General features: G+C 47.5%; 2 protein-coding genes across 2 annotated transcripts in view; both read left to right on the top strand.

The window, feature by feature from the left end:
* ATP6V0D1 (ATPase H+ transporting V0 subunit d1) overlaps window positions 1-16,022 on the top strand; it is a 303,274-nt gene that overhangs the window by 37,595 nt on the left and 249,657 nt on the right. The window lies entirely within an intron of this gene.
* GFOD2 (glucose-fructose oxidoreductase domain containing 2) overlaps window positions 1-16,022 on the top strand; it is a 54,892-nt gene that overhangs the window by 36,720 nt on the left and 2,150 nt on the right. Inside the window, exon 2 of the mRNA XM_050773274.1 lies at window positions 6,096-6,441. Coding sequence (XP_050629231.1) covers window positions 6,183-6,441 — 259 coding nt within the window. The 5' untranslated portion in view covers window positions 6,096-6,182. The remainder of the gene's footprint in view (window positions 1-6,095; window positions 6,442-16,022) is intronic.

The following is a 16,022-nucleotide window of genomic DNA, read 5'->3' as shown; positions in this document are numbered from 1 at the left end:
AGAGTGGGCAGATCACTTGAGGCCAGGAGTTCGAGACCAGCCTGGGTGACATAGTGAAACCCTATCTCTACAGAAAATGCAAAAATTAGCCTGGCACAGTGGTGTGCACCTGTAATCCCAGCTACTCGGGAGGCTGAGATGGGAGGATCCCTTGAGCCTGTGAGGTTGAGGCTGCAGTGAGCCATGATCAAACCACTGCACTCCAGCCTGGGCAACAGAGCAAGAATCTGTCTCAAAATAAAAATTGTGATAGTGACCAAGATCAGGAGTAGTTAGCTTTTTAAAGGTAATCGGTAGGCCAGGCACGGTGGCTCACACCTGTGATCCCAGCACTTTGGGAGGCCAAGGCAGGCGGATCGCCTGAGGTCAGGAGTTCAAGACCAGCCTGGCCAACATGGGGAAACCCCATCTGTACTAAAAATTAAAAAATTAGCCAGGCATGATGGCACATGCCTGTAGTCCCAGTTACTCAGGAGGCTGAGGCACAAGAATTGTTTGAACCCAAGAGGCGGAGGTTGCAGTGAGCTGAGATTATGCCACTGCACTCCAGCCTGGATGACAGAGTGAGACTCCATCTCAAAAAAGAATCAATAAATGTAATTGGTAAACAAAGGGACTGTATGGTATTTATAAAATTATTGGTAAAATGATGTTACTGAAGGAAATACATAGAAGTTAAAATAGTTGTGTTAGAGATTTTTCCCTCTTAATGACAGATTTGTCCTTTTAATCATAGTACAGAGGGTGAGAAGGTTCAGGAAAGTGTACATATGACAAACAGGACATTTTGTTATGGCTCCAAATGTAGATAATTTTTCACATGTGTTAAACATAGCTCAGAGGTTCTCATCTGGTGGCTACACACTAGGATCACCTGAGGAGCTTTAGAAGTGAATGATAAAAGTGAATGGTGAGGCCAGGCACAGTGGCTCACGCCTGTAATCCCAGCACTTTGGGCAACCGAGACGGGCGGATCCCTTGAAGTTGGGAGTTCAAGACCAGTGCCACTCCACTCCAGCCAGGGTGACAGAGTGAGACTCTGTCTCAAAAAAAAAAAAAAAAAGTGAATAATGGTCACCTCACTTCCATCAGAATGGCTAACCAACAGAAAGCACCAGAAAGTAACAAGGGTTGGTGAGGACGTGGAGAAATCAGAAGGCTTGCACACTGTTGGAGGGAATGTAAAATGGTACAGCCACTGTGGAAAACAGTATGTGGTTCCTCAGAAAATTAAAAATCTAATTACCATGGCCTGGCAATTCCACTTCTGGATATATGCTCCAAGCAAATGAAAGCAGAGTCTAGAAGAGATTCTTGTTCACCATGTTCATATCAGTATTATTCACAGTAGCTAAAACGTGGAAGCAATCCAGGTGTCCATTGATAGAGGAATGTATCAGCCATACAATGGCGTATTACTCAGCCTTGAAAAGGAAGGAAGTCCTGACATATGCTACAAGTTTCGTAAGGGTGAACCTTGAAGGCATTATGCTAACCGAAATAAGCCCATGACAGAAGCACAAATAATGTATGATTTCACTTATATGAGGTATCTAAAGTAGTCAAATTCATAGAGACAAAGTAGAATAATGGTTGCCAGGGGCTGGGGCGGGGGTAGAGGGAATGGGAAGTTATTATTTAATGGGAATAATGGGTATTATTTAAAGAGTTTTTAGTTTTGCAAGGTGAAAAGAGTTCCAGAGATGGGTGGTGCTGATGGTTACACAACAATGTAAATGTATTTATTTATTTACTTATTTATTTTATTTTATTTTATTTTGAGACAGATTCTTGCTCTGTTACCCAGGCTGGAGTGCAGTGGCTTGATCTCGGCTCACTGCATCCTCCGCCTCCCAGGTTCCAGCAATTCTCCTGTCTCTGCCTCCCGAGTAGCTAGAATTACAGGCACGTGCGACCAGGCCGGCTAATTTTTGTATTTTTAGTAGAGATGGGGTTTCACGATGTTGGTCAGGCTGGTCTCGAACTCCTGACCTCAGGTGATCCACCCTCCTCTGCTTACCAAAGTGCTAGGATTACAGGCATGAGCCACTGCGCCCAGCTGTAAATGTATTTAATACCACTGATGTATATACTTAAAAATAGTTAAGATGGGCCGGGCGCGGTGGCTCACGCCTGTAATCCCAGCACTTTGGGAGGCCGAGGCGGGCGAATCACAAGATCAGGAGATCAAGACCATCCTGGCTAACTCGGTGAAACGCCGTCTCTACTAAAAATACAAAAAATTAGCCAGGCGTGGTGGCGGGCAGCTGTAGTTCCAGCTACACAGGAGGCTGAGGCAGGAGAATGGCGTGAACCCGGGAGGCGGAGCTTGCAGTGAGCCGAGATTGCGCCACTGCACTCCAGCCTGGGCGACAGAGCAAGACTCTGTCTCAAAAAAAAAAAAAAAAAATAGTTAAGATGGGCTGGGTGTGGTGCCTCACGCCTGTAATCCCAGCACTTTGGGAGGCCAAGGTGGGTAGATCGCTTGAGCTCAGGAGTTCGAGACCAGCCTGGCCAACATGGTGAAACCTTGTCACTAGCAAAAATGCAAAAATTAGCCGGGGGTGATGGCACACACCTGTAATCCCAGCTACACGTGTGGCTGAGGCAGGAGAATTGCTTGAAACCAGGGAGGGGGAGGTTCCAGTGAGCCGAGATTGCGCCACTGCACTCCAACCTGGGCGACAGAGTGAGACTCTGTCTTTAAAAAAGCAAAAAATAGGCCGGGCGCTGTGGCTCATGCCTGTAATCCCAGCACTTTGGGAGGCCGAAGTGGGCGGATCATGAGGTCAGGAGATTGAGACCATCCTGGCTAACATGGTGAAACCCCATCTCTACTAAAAATACAAAAAAAATTAACTGGGCATGGTGGTAGGCCCCTGTAGTCCCAGCTACTTGGGAGGCTGAGGCAGGAGAATGGCGTGAACCCAGGAGGTGGAGCCTGCAGTGAGCCGAGATCACGCCACTGCACTCCAACCTGGGCAACGCAGCGAGACTCCATCTCAAAAAAAAAAAAAAGTGAATTTTATGTATATTGTACCACAATTTAAAAAATTACATTAAAGTTTAAAAAGAGAAAAAATGATGATGATGTGGCCCACATCGCTCTCGTCTGATTCAGTGGGTCTAGGGTCACCAATGACGCTAATACAGAGTGGGGAGCTGCTGGTTTAGCTGAGGGAAATGTTGGATGGAGAACCTGGATATTCTGAGCACACCTACATCTCATCTTGGTTTTCTCACATGACATTGATCCCAAGCAAAGGACTTTTGTTTGGTTTTATTATTTATTGTATAACCCTTGTGATCAGAAGAAAAACTCTACAATGAATAAGGCATAATCATGTCTCAGAAAATTTGCAAAGTTCAAAAAAAATTGAAAAGAAACAAAAATCATTCATAATCCCATCCACCTCAGCAGCAAATTCAGTAGTATTCTGGTCCTTCTACAGCATTGAATAGAGATATTTTTATAGATGTATTACAGATATCCTTATATATTCTCATACCTATTATACTTCTTTTGTGTGCTTTTAAAAAAAAAACCCATACTTCTAATAGTGTGTGTTTTCCCCTTTCAATGACTATGTGGTGAATGTCTTTCAGGTTATTGAGGGCCTTCTACTTCATGGTTTTTGGTAGCTCCACAGCATTCTTTGTCTAACCCATTACTTGTATTGGACATCTAGATTGTCTCCCAGTTTTTCATTATGATAGCCAATGCTATAGTAAATATCTGTATACAAAAAAACCTTTTTTGAGACAGTCTCACTCTGTTGCTCAGGCTGGAGTGCAGTAGCACTGTCATAGCTCACGGCAGTCTGGACTCCTGGGCTCAAGCGATCCTCCTACCTCAGCCTCCCAAATAGCTGGGACTATAGGCACGTGCCACTATGCCGGGCTAATTTTTTTTTTTTTTTTAAAGTAGAGATGGGGGTCTCACTACGATGCTTATGCTGGTCTTGAATTGTTGATCTCAAGCAGTCCTCCTGCTTTGGCCCCGCAAAGTGCTGAGATTGCAGACACATGAGCCACCACACCCAGCCCAATAAAATCTTTTTAAGTATACGCTTTATTTTAGCCAGTTTGATGGAAAAAGTTTTTTGGTATTTTTTTTTTTCTAGTGAGCATTTTCCTATGTTTGCTACCATAAAAATTTTAATTATACTTAATCTACGTAGCAATTAGTTCTTTCACTTTCCTCTTGAACTGGTTTTTGTTGTCCATTCTTTTTTTTTTTTTTTTTTTTTTGAGATGGAGTCTCGTTCTGTCACACACGCTGGAGTGCAGTGGCACAATCTCGGATCACTGCAACTTTCACCTCCCAGCTTCAAGTGATTCTCCTGGCCCAGCCCCTCGAGTAGCTGGGACTACAGGCGTGTACCGCCATACCCGGCTAATTTTTTATATTTTTGGTAGAGGCGGGGTTTCACCATGTTGGCCAGGCTGGTCTCGAACTCTTGACTTCAAGTGATCCATCCGCCTCAGCCTCCCAAAGTGCTGGGATTACAGGCATGAGCCACCGCACGCGACTTCCTTCCTTCCTTCCTTCCTTCCTTCCTTCCTTCCTTCCTTCCTTCCTTCCTTCCTTCCTTCCTTCCTTCTTTCCTCCCTTCCTCCCTTCCACCCTCCCTCCCTCCCTCCCTCCTTCTCTCTCTCCCTCCCTCCCTCCCTCTCTCTCCCTCTCTCCCTCCCTCCCTTCCTCCTTCCCTCCCTCCCTTCCTTCCTTCTTTCCTTATTTTTTTTTTTTAGACAGAGTCTCCCTCTTGTTGCCTAGGTTGGAGTGCAGTGGCGTGATCTCGGCTCCTTGCAACCTCTGCCTCCTGAGTTCAAGCAATTCTCCTGCCTCAGCCTCCCGAGTAACTAGGACTACAGGCATGCACCACCATGCCTGGCTAATTTTGTATTTTTATTACAGACGGGGTTGGCCATGTTGGCCAGGCCGGTCTCGAACTCCTGACCTCAGATGATCTGCCCGCCTCAGCCCCCCAAAGTGCTGGGATTACAGGCGTGAGCCACCGCGCCCAGCTTCTTCTTCTTCTTCTTTTTTTTTTTTTTTTTTTTGAGACAGCAGAGTCTCACTCTGTCACCCAGGTAGGAGTGCAATAGTGTGATCTCGGCTCACTGCAACCTCTGCTTCCTGGGTCAAGTGATTCTACTTCCTCAGCTTCCTGAGTAGCTGGGATTATAGGCATCTGCCACCATGGCTGGCTAAATTTTTTTGTATTTTTAGTAGAGATGGGGTTTCACCATGTTGACCCAGCTGGTTTTGAACTCTTTACCTCAGGCGATCCACCCACCTTGGCCTCCCAAAATGCTGGGATTACCGGTGTGAGCCACTGTACCTGGCCTCCACTCTTCTTTTTCTTTGTCATATATAGAATCATGAACTTTTACAGCAAGAAGGAACTTTAAAGATCAATCACTCCCCTTATTATACATTTAAGGCCTTGAAGGTTGAATGGTTTGACCAGGGTTACACAGAAAATTAAGTAGCAGAACAGAGACTTAAATCCAGCTTTATTCATTTTCCATTTTTCCTCCTATCATTCAGTCTCCATGGAAGAAGAAGATTCTACAGTTTTTCATCTTGGAACAGTATTTGTTTTTTCTTTCGAGACAAGGTCTTGCTCTGTTGCCCAAGCTGGAATGCAGTAGTGCAATTATAGCTCACTACAGTTGTGAAATCCTGGGCTCATGTGATCCTTTCACCTCAGCCTCCCAGGTAGCTAGGACTACAATGAGCGCATGCCACCACATCCGGCTATTTTAAAATTTTTTTTTATAGAGATGACATCTCGCCATGTTGCCCAGGCTACTCTCAAACTCCTGGCCTCAAGTGATCTTCCCACCTCGGCCTCCCAAAATGCTGAGGTTACAGGCGTGCGTGAGCCACCATGCCTGGCCTTGAGCCGTATTTCATTTGTGCTTTTCTGGCAGAGAACTTGTTGCTTCCTTATTTGAAAGTAGCCTTCGCACCACTGCACTCCAGCCTGGGCGACAGAGCAAGACTCCATCTGAAAAAAAAGAAGAAGAAAGTAGCCTCAGCTGAGTGTCTTCTCCAGTAATGACCAGTGTAATGCTTGCTATTCTAGGAGCCATGTCTGACCAGGACGTTTGGAAGATCATATCCATGCCGGAGGCTCTTGTGAGGAGATGAGTTGGTAAAGAGAGAGGCCGGGATGAAGATGCTGCCAGGAGTGGGCGTGTTTGGGACTGGCAGCTCCGCCCGAGTTCTGGTCCCACTGCTGAGGGCAGAAGGGTTCACTGTTGAGGCCCTGTGGGGGAAGACTGAGGAGGAGGCAAAGCAGCTTGCTGAGGAGATGAACATCGCCTTCTATACCAGCCGGACTGATGACATCTTGCTGCATCAAGACGTGGATCTGGTGTGCATCAGCATCCCCCCTCCACTCACCCGGCAGATATCCGTGAAGGCTCTAGGTACGCCCGGCAGGCCACGGCAGGGGCAGATCGTGTCTCCCTCTGGGCAGTCCTCTGAGGGTCACTCCCCTCCTCTGAGCTCTCCGTCCTAGGCTCGCATCTGCAGGGAGGAGAACTCTGGGACATCACTTGTCCCTGAAGCAGTGCTTGGGGAGGGCATATTGGGAGTTCTTATAACTATAGGAGAAAAAAGACATAGCCTAACCTACCTCCCATCTATAAATCCCTGAACAGAAACTAAGGAAATACTCTAAGAGACAGCCATCAAGGGGCTGGAGATGGTTCATAAACTTTGAGGTTTATGTGAAGTTAGAGGTCCGAGCCCTGGGCGCCGGGGAATTGCTTGTGACTGGTGTGTTTGTTCTCCCATTTCTGGGGCATACAGCACCACAGGAAGGAGAGGCTGTGTAGCAAGGCTACCATTTCCCATGTTTTGTCAGCGTTTGACTATAGTGAGCACACACCCTTCCTGCCGAATTGCAGTCTTGTATTGCCAGAGGACAGGAAGGCTCTGACAGCATTGGCTTCCCTGACAAGATCCGTTGACAGCCTGCTCACATGACATCTCCACTCCCTTGGGAAATTTTGGCTTGGTAACCTCCTGCCCCTGGCTGGGCGTGGCCTGCTGAGCTGTTCTCCTGCAGTTCCCATTGGTCTCTTTCTAGTCAACTGGAGTCAACTTCTTCTCTTTATCTAATATAAATCAGAACCTAGTTTAGTAAGTAAACCAGTAAACATTCAACCAGAAATTTTTATTTTATTTTATTTTAGTTTAGTTTAGTTTCGTTTGAGACAGAGTTTCACCGTTGTTGCCCAGGCTGGAGTGCACTGGCGCAATCCCGGTTCACTGCAACCTTCGCCTCCTGGGTTCAAGTGCTCCTGCCTCAGCCTCCTGAGTAGCTGGGATTACAGGCACCCGCCACCATACTCAGCTAATTTTTGTATTTTTAGTAGAGACAGGGTTTCACTGTGTGAGCTGGGATGGTCTCGAACTCCTGACCTCAGGTGATCCATCCGCCTCGGCCTCTCAAAGTGCTGGGATTACAGGTGTGAGCCACCGTGCCCAGCATTTGTTTTTTTTCTTTTGAGACGGAGTCTCGCTCTGTCACCCAGGCTGGAGTGCAGTGGCGCAATCTCCGCTCACTGCAAGCTCCGCCTCCCGGGTTCACACCATTCTCCTGCCTCAGCCTCCCAAGTAGCTGGGACTACAGGTGCCTGCCACCATGCCCGGCTAAATTTTCTGTATTTTTAGTAGAGACGGGGTTTCACTTTGTGAGCTGGAATGGTCTTGATCTCCTAACCTCATGATCCGTCCGCCTCAGCCTCCCAAAGTGCTGGGATTACAGGCGTGAGCCACCACGCCCGGCCTACATTTTATTATTATTATTATTTTTTTTTTTATTTTTTTAGATGGAGTCTCACTCTGTTGCCCAGGCTGGAGTATGCATTGGCACAATCTCGGCTCACTGCAACCTCCACCTCCCAGTTCAAGCGATACTCCTGCCTCGGCCTCGCAAGTAGCTGGGACTACAAGCGTGTGCCACCATGCCTGGCTAATTTTTGTATTTTTAGTAGAGATGGGGTTTTGCCATGTTGGCCAGGCTGGTCTTGAACTCCTGACCTCAGGTGATCCACCCGCCTTGGCCTCCCAAGGTGCTGGGATTACAGGCATGAGCCACCACACCCAGCCTCAATTATTTTTTTTAGTGCCTCCTGTGTGCCAGTCACTGTCCTGATGTCATTTTGGACATTCAAAGCTGTGTTAGATTGGACCCCGCCCTGCCTTCAGATTTTATAGTCCAATTGAGGCAACTAGAAATAACACACATTACAAGGTAGATGACAGAAGACATAGTCACAATTCAAGTAGCATATACTTACTTGACTCAGTAACTGTTTTATGTGAGGTGATAGGAGCCAAGTGTCTCTTTGATGCAGCTGAAGATCTCTAGGTCCAGGAATTGGTGCCATGAGGCTGTCCTCCACTCTTCCTGACCACTGCCATGGTGGAAAACCTCGGGGTCTGCTACTTATCTCTCCCTCATTCTGAGGAATGTCATACGAAGGTGTCTGTCATCTCTGGTCCTGTGGGTGGGGAAGGATAAATGTTCATTGAAGTGAGAAAGAACTTTAGTCTGTCTCGTTGTCAATTTGGATTAAGTAAGTTTTGGCCTTATTGTTTGTTTCTTCCAGAGAGCTCTCTCTGAGGATGTGTGACATTGGAGTTATTCATTCATTGGTCACCAAATACTTGGGAGGTCAGACGGTGGCTCCCAGATTGAATTCAGAAATAGACCTAAGTCAACACTTTAGCAGCAAGTTGGTTCAAGGGGAAGCAAGCCGCTATGGTCACTTGACTCCTTGCCATCCCTTGTGGCTTGAATGCAGGCTGGAAAGGTGAGGTGTGTCCAGAGCCAGAGCCCTGGAGGCTCTCTGTCTTCTCCCTGAATTTTAGGGTTCCCCACGTAGACCATTTCCAAGCTGTACAGGAGGAAGGAGAAAACCCCAGGGTTCTTTGGCAGCAAGCTTGCTTTTTTTCAGGTTCTTGGTATGCTCCACCAGCAGCATCATCACCTGGGGTTTGTTAGAAATCTGAATTCTTAGCCGGGTGCGGCGGCTCACACCTTTAATCCTAGCACTTTGGGAGGCCGAGGCGGGCGGATCGTGAGGTCAAGAGATTGAAACCATCATGGCCAACATGGTGAAACCCCATCTCTATTAAAAATATAAGAATTAGCTGGGCATGGTGGAGGGCGCCTGTAGTCCCAGCTACTCAGGAGGCTGGGGCAGGAGAATCGCTTGAACCCAGGAGGCGAAGGTTGCAGTGAGCCGAGATCATGCCATTGCACTCCAGGCTGGGCGACAGAGCGAGATGCCATCTCAAAAAAAAAAAAAAGAAATCTGAATTCTCAGCTAGGCAACATAGTGGGATCCCATCTCCACAAAAAAAGTTTAAAAGTTAGCCAGGCATGGTGGCAGATGACTGGTGCCAGCTACTCGGAAGGCTGAGGCAGAAGGATCGCTTGAGCCCAGGAGATAGAGGCTGCAGTCAGCAGTGATCATGCACTCCAGCTTGAGTGACAGAGTAAGACTGTCTCAAAGGCAAACAAACAAAAAGAAATCTAAGGCCGGGCGCGGTGGCTCAAGCCTGTAATCCCAGCACTTTGGGAGGCCGAGACAGGCGGATCACGAGGTCAGGAGATCGAGACCATCCTGGCTGACACAGTGAAACCCCGTCTCTACTAAAAAATACAAAAAACTAGCCGGCCGAGGTGGCGGGCGCCTGTAGTCCCAGCTACTCGGGAGGCTGAGGCAGGAGAATGGTGTAAACCCAGGAGGCGGGGCTTGCAGTGAGCTGAGATCCGGCCACTGCACTCCAGCCTGGGCGACAGAGCAAGACTCCGTCTCAAAAAAAAAAAAAAGAAATCTAAATTCTTAGGCCTCAGTCCAAACCTACTGAATGTCTGGGATCCAGCTATCTGTGTCTGAACAAGCCTTGCAGGTGACTCTGGTGGACATTAAGGATTGAGAGCCACTGATCCAATCATTTTGAATTAAACTGAGGCCCAGGAACATTAAGGAATGACACCTTGGTTACATTTCACCAAGTCTTCGTGCTGTGATTTTTCTCTCCTTGCTAGAGCTTTGTATTTTTACCTTACTTCTAAGGCCATGAGATCATTTCTTGCCCTTGTTGTTACTAGTTTTTCCTAAAATTAATGATTGAACTTACCTTCCAGAGATAGACTTTTCATATGACAGCTCTTTTTATGGCATCTTGTTTTCTGCTTTGGTCTTCATCTTCTACCTCCGATTTTATCCTTAAAGCTTTCCAGTCAATTTCTTAAAGGGGAGAGGGGAAGAGCCCTAATATATTTCATTCTTCAGTTCAGAAGTGGTTCAGGAAATTGTATTTTAAGTGCAAGGTGCCCCGGCATTTTTGCCACAGTTGAATGTTTTCTTTAGTCTGTCACCTTTAAAAGGTGGGCTTCTGTGCCCAATTCTTGGCACTTCTGTGGTTCATTAGAAAAACACTTTGCAGGCCAGGCGCAGTGGCTTATACCTGTAATCCCAGCACTTTGGGAGGCCGAGGCGGGCAGATCACGAGGTCAGGAGTTCGAGACCAGCCTGACCGACGTAGTGAAACCTCGTCTATACTAAAAATACAAAAATTAGCTGGGTGTGTTGGCGCGCGCCTGTAATCCCAGCTACTCAGGAGGCTGAGGCAGGAGAATCGCTTGAACCCAGGAGGCGGAGGTTGCAGTGAGCCGAGATCGCACCACCGCACTCCAGTCTGGGCGACAGAGCGAGACTCTGTCTCAAGAAAAAAGAGAAGAAAGCATTTTTGTAGAGACAGGATCTCCCTATGTTGTTCAAACTGGCCTCAAACTCCTAACCTCAGGCAATCATCCTACTTTGGCCCCTGCAAAGTGCTGGAATTATAGGTAGGAGCCACTGTGCCCAGCAGATTTCAGCTTCTCTAATCTCTCCCTTGACTTCCTGGCAGGAAAGCTAGATAAACTCAGGTAGACATGTCTTTCATGGCTACCCAAAGACCCTGTACAACTAGCCCGCAGGAGCCTGTTTAACTCAAGATGTCCTTTCAGTCCCACACTGATACTATTGGGTCCTAAGTTTAAGCATGCTGTTGTTCAGGGTTGGGCACGGTGCCTCACACCTCTAATCCAGCACTTTGGGAGGCCAAGGCGGGCAGATTGCTTGAACTCAGGAATTAAAGACCAGCCTGGGCAACATGATAAAACCCCGTCTTTACCAGAAATACAAAAAATTAGCTGGGCACAGTGGTGTGCACCTGTGGTCCCAGCTACTTGGGAGGCTGAGGTGGGAGGTTAGCTTGAGCCCAGGAGGCAGAGGTTGCAGTGAGCCAAGATTATACCACTGCAGTCCAGCCTGGGTAACAAAACAGGACCCCATCTAAAAAAACAAAAGCATACTGTTTTTCAGGTTCAAGAAGAGAGGCCTTTCTCCCTTTCCTTACCTCTTGAGGCATGAAACAGGGATTCCTTATCCTAGTTTTATTACCACCAAACTCCTAGCAGTCATAAAAGTCCTTTTTCCTCTCAACCCACCTCCTCACTGCCTCACACTGCAATATCCACTCTGTCGCCAGCAGTGAGGCATTGTAGCAGGAGGCTTCTGAGGTGGTCAGAGTGGCAGCTCTCAAATGGGGTGTCTGAGAACCTCATTTCCTCGTTACATCCCTCCCTGGTCAGCCATATGTGTTCAGCAGCCAAATGGCAGAATTCACCCCCGGAACTGTGATTGTCTTATCCCTAATCTGGAAGGCCCACAAGTGTGGAGAAGCACTGGAGACCCTCCAGAAGCAGTAGTGCTAGCAGTCAGGGGCTACTTTCCCTGCTGGGCCCCATGCAAAGCCTGGCCACCCTACCCCAGATATGTGACACTTGGCTGGCCGTTCTTTATTGTCCTGCTAGTACCTGTTGAAAAGCTTCTTTTATTAAAGAAGAGCAGGAGATTGAAGTGTCATAAATTGAAGAGATTGAATGATGTCATAGACTACCGACCCATATGCCTTGTTCCTTGCTACAGAACTGAGGTTTGTAATCCTGGGAGTTCAAGCCTAAGATGCCCATAAGTACGAATAACAGATGCTCTGTGGGGTTCTTCAGGGTCAAGGCGGCAGAGGTGGGGGTAGGAAGTAAGAAGAGCTGGAAGGGTTGACCAGAGGCACCAATTTGTCTCCTGTGGGCTTGGTCGGGATGTGAGCTACCAGGGGGCCAGGCTGGGCCTGACTCTCAGAGAGGCCTGATAAACAGTACATATGATAAAACAACTCCTGTATGTTCATTTTGATTTTATTTGTTTTTTGAGACAGAGTCTTGCTCTGTCATCCAGGCTGGAGTACAGTGGCTCAATCATAACTCACCACAGCCTCTAACTCCTGGACTCAAGTGATTCTTCCACCCTAGCCTCCTGTGTATCTGGGACTACAGCTGTGTACTGCCACACCTGTGAGCCATCTCACCCAGCCTGAAAATTAGATTTTCTGAAAAGACATTATAAAATCAACATGGGTTGGGCATGGTGGCTCATGACTGTAATCCTGGCACTTTGGGAGGCCAAGGCAGGAGGATCACCTGAGGCCAGGAGTTTGAGACCAGCCTTGGCAACATAGCAAGACCCTGTATTTACAAAAAATTTAAAAATCAGCTTGGCCGGGCGTGGTGGCTCAAGCCTGTAATCCCAGCACTTTGGGAGGCCGAGGCAGGCGGATCACGAGATCAGGAGCTCAAGACCATCCTGGCTAATATGGTGAAACCCCGTCTCTACTAAAAAAAATGCAAAAAAATTAGCCGGCCATGGTGGTGCATGCCTGTAGTCCCAGCTACTCGGGAGGCTGAGGCAAGAGAATGGCGGCAGCCTGGGAGGCGGAGCTTGCAGTGAGCCAAGATTGCGGATTGCGTCATTGCACTCCAGCCTGGGTGACAGAGCGAGACTCCGTCTCAAAATAAAAGAAAAAAAAAATCAGCTGGGTGTGCTGTCACGTACCTGTGGTCCTTGCTACTTGGAAAGCTGAGAGGAAGGCTCTGCTTGAGGCCAGACCAAGACTGTAGTGAACCAGAATCATGCTACTGCACTCCAGCCTAAGTGACAAAGCAAGACCCTGTCTCCTAAAAAGAGGAAGAAGAAACTAAATCAGATTTTCAAAATACAGAACATAGAAATTATTTACCTGGGGCTGACGCGATGGCTCACGCCTGTAATCCCAGCACTTTGGGAGGCCAAGGTGAGTGAATCACCTGAGGTCAGGAGTTCAAGACCAGCCTGGCCAACATGGTGAAACCCCGTCTCTACTAAAAATACAAAAAAATTATCTGGGCATGGCGGCAGGCGCCTGTAATCCCAGCTGCCTCGGGAGGCTGAGGCAGGAAAATGGCTTGAACCCGGGAGGCAGAGGTTGCAGTGAGCTGAGATCGCGCCATTGCACTCCAGCCTGGGCAACAAGAGCAAAACTATGTCTCAAAAAAGAAATTATTTACCTGGAAAATGTAGTTTCTATGTGAGTCTTATTTATTTATTTATTTATTTATTTATTTATTTATTTATTTGGGACAAAGTCTCATTCTGTCGCCCACGCTGGAGCGCAGTGGCTTGATCATAGCTAACTGCAGCCCCAGTCTCCTGGGCTCAAGGGATCCTCCTACCTCAGCCTCCCAAGTAGCTGGGACTACAGGTATATGCCACCATGCCTGGCTTATTTTTTATTTTTTTTAAATAGATACTAGGTCTTGCTATGTTGCCCAGGCTGATTTTGAACTCCTGAACTCAAGTGATCCTCCCACCTTGGCCTCCCAAAGTGCTGGGATTATAAGCGTGAACCACCATGCCCAGCCAAGTCTTAATATCCAAGTCGCAATGGGCTTTTTTCCTCTGAATTTGTGACATTGGCTGAATCCCTTCCTTGGTGATGGTAATAAAATGTACTGTTGACAGAGCTGTACTGAGCCAGGTACTTTACATATACTGCTTTGGTTGACTTAGTCCTCTTTTCTTCCCTGTAACTGTAAAATCCTGCTTTACGTTAACAGTAGTAAACAAAAACCCAGAGAAGTTTAGAAATTTCCCAGGTCATCTAGCAATGAAGTGAGAGAGCCAAGATTTGAGCATAGGAATTTCTGGCTCCAAAGCTTGAGTCTTGCACCAATAATTGACTCTTCCTGGGCAGTCAGTTGTCTTGGGGCCCATCCATCACGTGGGACATCGGCCACTTCTTTTTTTTTTTTTTGAGACAGAGTTTCGCTCTTGTTGCCCAGGATGGCGTGCAATGGCGCAATCTCAACTCATTGCAATCTTCACCTTCCGGGTTCAAGTGATTTTCCTGCCTCAGCCTCCCGAGTAGCTGGGATTACAGGCATGTGCCACCACACTCGGCTAATTTTGTATTTTTAGTAGAGACAGGGTTTCTTCCTGTTGGTTAGGCTAGTCTCAAACTCCTGACCTCAGTTTGTCTGCCCACCTCAGCCTCCCAAAGTGCTGGGATTATAGGCGTGAGCCACCATGCCCAGCCGAGACATCGGCCATTTCTATAAAGTTTTCTTAGTTTTTTGTTGCAAGATTTATTGTCTGTAGTTACTATTGTTTCTGCTGCAAGCTGGCCCCACCTGAACCTGTGTGGAAAGAATCCATCTTGGTCCATCAGGGTAAGCTGCACCCTGCAGTGAGCCATCAGAAATAATCTGTGTCTTTACCATTGCCCCATCTGAAAACACTCAGAAAATGTTCAGGGGCCTGAGGGAAGATGAACACCATGGTTATTGAAGATGCACATACCTGGAGAAGGCACACTCTTGACTCGGTTACCCCAGGTCACAGGCATCCAGGCCTAAGGCTGCCCCTCCAACCAGGAAGTACCTGTGGAGTGCCAGAGTGGAGCCTGGATGGCCATGGAGGAGAAGCCCAGGTGCACACATTGCCCAAATGGGCTTCAACTAGAAGGGTAAGCACACGAATTAATCCAGACCAAGACTTGGTATTCCGTTTTCCACATTGCATATAGGCTCTGTGTAATGCTTTCAGTCTCGTTTCCTAACCCAGCCCTGCCTTCTCAGTCCTTCAGTATTTTGTGATCATTGCCTCTCCCCAGTCACCAAGTCCTTCTGCATAGCAGCTCCCATCTCTCATTCAGTGGCTAGAGCAGGATGAGCAGCTGAAAGACCACAGGAGGCAAAGAGATCAAAAAGAAAATTTTGGAGTGGCTAGGCATGGCAGCTCATGCCTTAATCCCAGCACTTTGGGAAGCCAAGGCAGGTGGATCACCTGAGGTCAGGAGTTGGAGACCAGCCTGGCCAACGTGGTGAAACCCTTTCTCCACTAAAAATACAAAAATTCGCCGGGCATGGTGGTGGGTGCCTGTAATCCCAGCTACTCAGGAGGCTGAAGCAGGAGAACTGCTTGAAGCCGGGAGGTGGAAGTTGTAGTGATCCGAGATCAAGCCACTGCACTCCAGCTTGGGCAACAGAGTGAGACTCTATCTCAATTAAAAAAAAAAAAAAAAAAAAAAAATTTTTTTGGAGGAGTGCACAGATCACGTATCAAGACCTTATGGGTGGGGCCTTTGTAAGGACTTCGGCTTTTATTCCAAGAAGCAATTGGTCATTGGAGAGCTTTTTCGTGGGTATTTACCCTTCCTGGCTTACTATGACTTGTAAACTTCTGTATGTGTCTAGTCCATACTGCTTTTTGGGCTTTCTAAGTTTTCTATTTAAGGTATTAGCACAGGATTTCCTTTGACTTGAACCACATGAAGCTTGCAGGAACACTGCAGGTGTTAGTGTCTCATCGCTGCTCATATCCTCACGAGCTTTCATCTTGAAACATGGAGCAGCATTCATCCCTTCAGTTTCCAGCTGCTCATCCTCTAGCACTCTCTTCAGGGCTTTGTCCAGCTTTGTTTAGCTCTGGGTGCGTGTTGACTGCAGCGTACCCAGAATGGGTGTGAGGGCAAAAAGGGTATTCTCACTTCCTTCCCGTCCTACAAGAGCCGAGCATTTTCTAGCCTTGGGCCACTCTAACTTGTTGGACCAGTGTTTTCAGAAAAC

This window comes from Macaca thibetana, chromosome 20, assembly GCF_024542745.1.
Source record: "Macaca thibetana thibetana isolate TM-01 chromosome 20, ASM2454274v1, whole genome shotgun sequence".
In the NCBI taxonomy this organism is placed as follows: Eukaryota; Metazoa; Chordata; class Mammalia; order Primates; family Cercopithecidae; genus Macaca; species Macaca thibetana.
The sequence above is the reverse complement of the archived record's forward strand: the minus strand, read 5'-3'. Positions and strand labels throughout refer to the sequence as shown.